Genomic DNA, 6,090 nt, shown 5'->3' with positions numbered 1-6,090 from the left:
AACTCCCAGAATTCCCCAGCCAGCTAGGGAATTCTGGGAGTTGAAGTCCACAAGTCTTAAAGTTCCCAAATTTGGACACCCCTGAGGTAGATTAAGCTGACACTCTCAGGAATTCATGAGCAGGGCTGAAAAAGGTTGGCACGTACTATCCGGTGCATTGGTGGCATCAACCAACTTGGAAGAGGTTTTTTTTTCCAGTCTATAGACCCCCCCTCCCCATTTCCAGCCCCAGGCATTGTTTGGTAACGGGGCAGACGGAAGCGGCAGGAGCTGGCAACGGAGCCAGGTAGGAACGAAAGTTCCGCGGAACTTCCGTTTCCGGTCTTCGTTTAGCAAGGGGGAACGCTTTCTGCGGACGGACCAAGATGGCGGCGCCCAGCCCCGTGGCGGTTGCTGCTGCTGCCCCGGAGACCGAGAGCGGCGCCCCGGCCACCAAGCCCAAGTCCCCGGCCATCACGCCGCAGAAGGTGCGGGAGCTGATCGACGAAGGCATCGCCCCGGAGGAAGCCGGGCAGGACAGGTGAGCGGGGAAGGAGGAGGAGCCCGGCCGACTCCGGCCGGCATCCCGCGCGGGGCTTCGTCCCTGGCGGAGGGGAGGGCGGCGCTTTTGGGGCCGGGGGAGGGGTGGGTTTTGGGCCTGGGGTGGTCGTGGGGGAGGGGAAGGGGCTGGGGTTGATGGGGACGCCGTGGAACATGGTTTTCATTGAGGGGGTCTCTATTAGAGGGACGGTTTGGTTTAAGTGGGGAAGGGGCTGGGATAGAACCAGGTGACCGGGAGTTCTAGTCCAGCTTTAGGTATGAAAGATGGCTGGGTGGCTTTGGGCCAATCACCAGGAGACAGTGAGTTCTAGTCCTGCTTTAGGTATGAAAGATGGCTGGGTGGCTTTGGGCCAATCACCAGGAGACGGTGAGTTCTAGTCCTGCTTTAGGTATGAAAGATGGCTGGGTGGCTTTGGGCCAATCACCAGGAGACGGTGAGTTCTAGTCCTGCTTTAGGTATGAAAGATGGCTGGGTGGCTTTGGGCCAATCACCAGGAGACGGTGAGTTCTAGTCCTGCTTTAGGTATGAAAGATGGCTGGGTGGCTTTGGGCCAATCACCAGGAGACGGTGAGTTCTAGTCCTGCTTTAGGTATGAAAGATGACTGGGTGGCTTTGGGCCAATCACCAGGAGACGGTGAGTTCTAGTCCTGCTTTAGGTATGAAAGATGGCTGGGTGGCTTTGGGCCAATCACCAGGAGACGGTGAGTTCTAGTCCTGCTTTAGGTATGAAAGCCTAATAACTAGGACTGAGCAGCCTTTCATTTGGGGAGTTTCCATTCCAATTCTGTCCTGAGCAGGGGGTGAGACTAAATGGCCTCAAAGGTCCAAGCCCAATTCAAAAATCCCACCACTGTAATTCCCCTACCACAGGTTAGTTTTATACACTTTTGAGGGGGGCTGAAAGAGGAAGATGGAAGAGAAACGACTACTTCTGGCTCTTGTGAACTGACGATCCTTTCTCAGAATCCTCTTGCTTGCATTTCAGAAAAGATTCCTCGGCCTTCCCTGAAGTGGCCAATGGATCTCCCCCGACCAATGAGCCGCATTTTGAATCCACTAGCAAAGAGGCTTTCTTCAGCCGCGTGGAAACATTCACCATATCCTTTTGAGTCCCAATTATTCTAAGGCTGCTTCCTCTTTTGGGGGGGGGGGCAGTTCCCAGAGGAAACAAAATATACTCGTAGTCCTCAACCTACGACCACATTGGAGCCCCAAATTTCTGCTGCTGAGCGAGACAGTTAAGTGAGTTTTGCCCCCATTTTACGCCCTTTCTGGCCACAGTGGTTCAATGAATCGCTGAAGCTGTTAAATAAGTCACACGGTTGTTAGGTGAATCTGGCTTCCCTGTTGACTTTGCTTGTCGCCAAAGGGGATCACGGGAGCCCAGGACACTGCGACCGTCATAAATGTGAGACAGTTGTCAAACTGTCTGACTTTTGATCACGGGACTCTGAGGCTGCTGCAACAGTCATAAGTGTGAAAAAGTGGTCAACTGTGACTTTTTTCTAGTGCCGCCATAACTTCAAATGATCACTAAATGGATGGTTGTAAGTCGAGGAGTACCTTCATTTAAAGTGGGAGGTGCTTTTAAGAAAGCTGAAATTTTTGCCATTTCAGCGAACCCCGCCACCTTCTGAATCCATTGATCAATTGTTGGCAAAAAATCTTTTTTCCAATGTTGCGCAATCAACAACCTAGCTGCTGTAACCATATACAAGGCCAATTTTGTTTCCCCTTTGGTAAAATCCTTAACTATACCCAATAAAAACATTTGTGGAGTGAATTGTATTCTTTTCTTAAATACATTCTGCATAACCCACCATATTTTTATCCAAAAAGCTTTAACCTTGTTGCAAGTCCACCATACATGAAAAAAGGTAGCATCTAGACACCCGCATCTCCAACATTTTGGTTGAACATTTGGGTACATGCATGATAATTTTTTAGGATCTAAATACCATCTGTAAAACATTTTATAAAAATTCTCCCTTAAATTCTGTGACTGTGTAAATTTAACATTCTGAACCCATATTTTTTCCCACGTTTCCAACATAACCACTTCCCCAAAATTCTGAGCCCATTTAATCATACAATCCTTAACCAATTCACTTTCTGAGTCTCTTTCTAACAGTACATTATATATTCTTTTAACTTGTTTTGGACCAGTCTCTTTTATCTGCTTAATCAGTTCCACTTCTTTATCCATAAAGCCGACCCTGCGATCTTCTTCCCATCTCTTCTGAAGCTGTATGTAATGTAACCAATTTAAAGTAATTCCTTCTTCCAACAGCTGTTCCAAAGTTTTTAACTTCCATTCGCCCCCATCAGCAATAAGCACATCTTTATATAAACAACCCCCGAGTGACTTAATATTCATAATCCCCATGGTGTCTGCAAGATCCAACCAAAGCGGTATTTTATAATCCCAATTGGGCCGGTGCTTCTTCCATATTCTCATCAAGGCACTACGGAGAACATGGTTGTTGAACACTTTATCCACCCTGTCTTCATAAAAAAGATATGCATGCCATCCCAGAACAAGATCATGGCCTTCTATATTGAGCAATTCCATTTTTGTTTTCCCAAACCAATCTGCTACATGCGTTAATACCGCAGCTTCATAATACAATCGAAGGTTTGGGAGTCTGAGGCCACCTCTTTCACGTGTATCTTGCATAATCTTCATCTTTACTCTCGGTTTTTTCTCCTTCCAAACAAATTTATTTAATGTTGTTTGCCAATTTAACAAGGTTTTATCTGACTTGAGCACCGGAATCATCTGGAATAGAAAGATAAATCTAGGTAGAATGTTCATTTTAATTGCTGAGATCCTTCCAAGCAAAGACAATTGTAACTTTTTCCACGCTTCAAGATCTTTCTGTATCTTTTGCCACAACACTTCATAGTTATTTGAGAAAAGTTTTGTGTTTGATTCTGAAATTTGTATTCCTAAATATTTAACTTTAGAAACTATTTCAAAACCTGCTAAACTTACAAGTCTCTTTCTTTGAGTCTCTGTCATGTTTTTAACCATCATTTTCGTTTTGTTTTGATTTAGTCTAAACCCAGACACCATGCCAAATTCTATTATGATATTTTTCATCTGGATTATTGATTTCAAAGGATGTGAAAGGGTAACAACCAGATCATCGGCGAATGCTCTAGTTCTGTATTCCTTTTGCCTGATAGCTATGCCATCTAAGGATTTTGAGTCCCGAATTGCGTTCAACAAGACTTCCAAAGTTAAAATAAATAACAATGGGGATAATGGGCAACCTTGTCTTGTGCCTTTTTGTATCTCGAAAGTTGTTGACAAATTTCCATTAATAATAAGTTGTGCATTTTGTTGCTGATAAATTGCTCCAATCGCCTGCCGCAATCGTGGTCCCATATCCATCTTTTCCAAAGTCTTGGTTAGAAAGTTCCAATTCACTCGATCGAAGGCCTTCTCTGCATCCAAGAAAACCAGCACTGCAGAGATCTGCTTATTCTTATCAAGATAGTCAATTAAATCTATGAGTTGCCTTACATTCTCCTTCATATGTCTGCCTTCAATAAATCCTGCTTGATCATGATGAATAATCTCTTGAATAACCGGCATCAATCTGTTGGCTAATACTTTAGCAAATATTTTATAATCTGTGTTCAGAAGAGATATCGGCCTGTAATCCTCTGGTTTCTTAGGGCCCTCTTTATCTTTAGGTATCAATGAGATAAAAGCCGCTTTCCATGAGAGAGGTATTTTACCTCCTTGTTGTATATTACAAAATAATTGTGTAAGATATTCAATCATTTCCAGTTGTAAAGTTTTATAATACATTGCAGTCAAACCATCAGTCCCTGGAGCCTTAGCTAATTTAAGTTGATTTATAACTAAAGTGATCTCATCAGCGGTTATGAGACGTTCCAAATTTGCCTTTTGAAGCACAGAAATTTTTGCAACCCTTTTTCCTTCCAAAAAATCATCTATTAACTTGTTCTGTATATTATCCTGTACATATAGCTTAGTATAATAGTCCACAAATGATTTTTTAATCAACTCTTGTTGATATACCATCTTCCCTCGAAACTCAATTTTATCAATAATTCTATCATTCATATTCCTTCTCAAAGTATATGCTAACCATCTACCAGGTTTATTAGCGTTGGCAAAGGTGTTATGTTTAGCAAATTGCAAATTGGTTGCTGTTTGTTCTGCTATAAGCATCTGAAATTGATCTTTCAACAGCTTTAGCGCCATCTGGAGCGCCTGGTCATTCGGGTTTATTATAAGCAGCTGTTCTTTACGTTTTATTTCATCTTCCAATTCCATTCTCCTTTTCTGTCTAATTTGTTTGTGTTTAAAGTTCATATGTATCAGGACCCCACGCATATAAGCTTTACTTGCATCCCAAACTATTTCAATGGGAGTGCCCTTATTCATATTAAAACTAAAAAATTCCTTCATGTGTTTTTTAAGTTCATCAACATTTTTTTCATATCTAAATAAATTTTCATTTACTCTCCAAGACCTTCTTGGCCTCATCCCTAATTCAATTTGTAACCACACCGGACTATGATCGCTAAGTGACCTGGCGAAAATCTTGGATTTCTTGGCTTTAGGAAGTAGATCCGGTGTTAACAAAAAGAAATCAATCCTTGAAAAGGATTTATGTCTATCTGAGTAGAAAGAAAAATCCATCTCATTTAGATGTTGTGTCCTCCAAACATCTTTTAATTTCAAATCGTCTTGTAAATCAAAAAAAGCCTTTGGTAATTTGGTAGTGAATTTCGTCTTTGTACTCTTGTCTATCTTTGGAGAAATCACTCCATTCCAGTCTCCCATTATTAGAATACTCTTAAAGTTCCAGTCTAAAATTTTTAAATGGAGCATCTTATAAAAACTTTCTTGGCATTGGTTAGGAGCATATATTCCTAGCACCAAAATGGAACCGAAGTCTGTATCAAATTGAATTGCTATATATCTACCAGCGTCATCTGCCTCTATAACTTTAGTTGAAAATCTTTTATTTATATATATCACCACACCATTTTTCTTTACCAAATCAGAGGCAGCATAAAATGTTCCCAGTTTTGAATTCACTAAGTACTTCTGGTCTTGCAGCCTAATATGAGTCTCTTGAAGGCAAACAACATCATTATTAAATTGCTTCAAATAATAAAATATTTTTTTCCTTTTTTGTGGAGAGTTCATTCCATTCACGTTCCAAGATAATAGCTTAAGCATCTTTAGATCTGGTCTGAAGCGCTGAAAGCATTTGCTGAAGATCTCTCTCCACAAAACCAATCTCCAGCCCTGCTCCTCCCATGGCTCCGGTTTGCTTCTTAGCTTCTTTCTTAGCACATTGTATTTGAGGGTCGACGCGCTTATGAGATTCTAACATTTGTCTAGTCGTGGATCTGGTAATACGTTGTTCGACAGGTTTAAATATCGGCATTTCAGTGAGAGACTTAGAAGGTCCTTCTTCCAAGAAGGAGCACAACAGAGATCCAGAGGGGTCGACTCCACCTACAGCACCCTGCCCCTCCTCCTCTTTTTGTGTCTGCAT

The 6,090-nt window shown here is 42.1% G+C and overlaps 1 protein-coding gene across 2 annotated transcripts in view; it reads left to right on the top strand.

Annotated features, from left to right (window-relative positions):
• The first annotated feature begins 241 nt into the window (after window positions 1–241).
• ZC3HC1 (zinc finger C3HC-type containing 1) overlaps window positions 242–6,090 on the top strand; it is a 22,579-nt gene continuing 16,730 nt past the window's right edge. The window contains exons 1-2 of one of the 2 annotated variants that reach the window (XM_081958471.1): window positions 242–520; window positions 1,527–1,638. In XM_081958471.1, coding sequence (XP_081814597.1) covers window positions 366–520; window positions 1,527–1,638 — 267 coding nt within the window. In that variant the 5' untranslated portion in view covers window positions 242–365. The remainder of the gene's footprint in view (window positions 521–1,526; window positions 1,639–6,090) is intronic. The other variant, XM_081958470.1, reaches the window with a different exon arrangement.

This window comes from Natrix helvetica, assembly GCF_964273705.1.
Source record: "Natrix helvetica genome assembly, chromosome: 6".
NCBI classification, from domain to species: domain Eukaryota; kingdom Metazoa; phylum Chordata; class Lepidosauria; order Squamata; family Natricidae; genus Natrix; species Natrix helvetica.
Note: the sequence above shows the minus strand (reverse complement) of the source record. Positions and strands in the feature narration are given on the sequence as shown.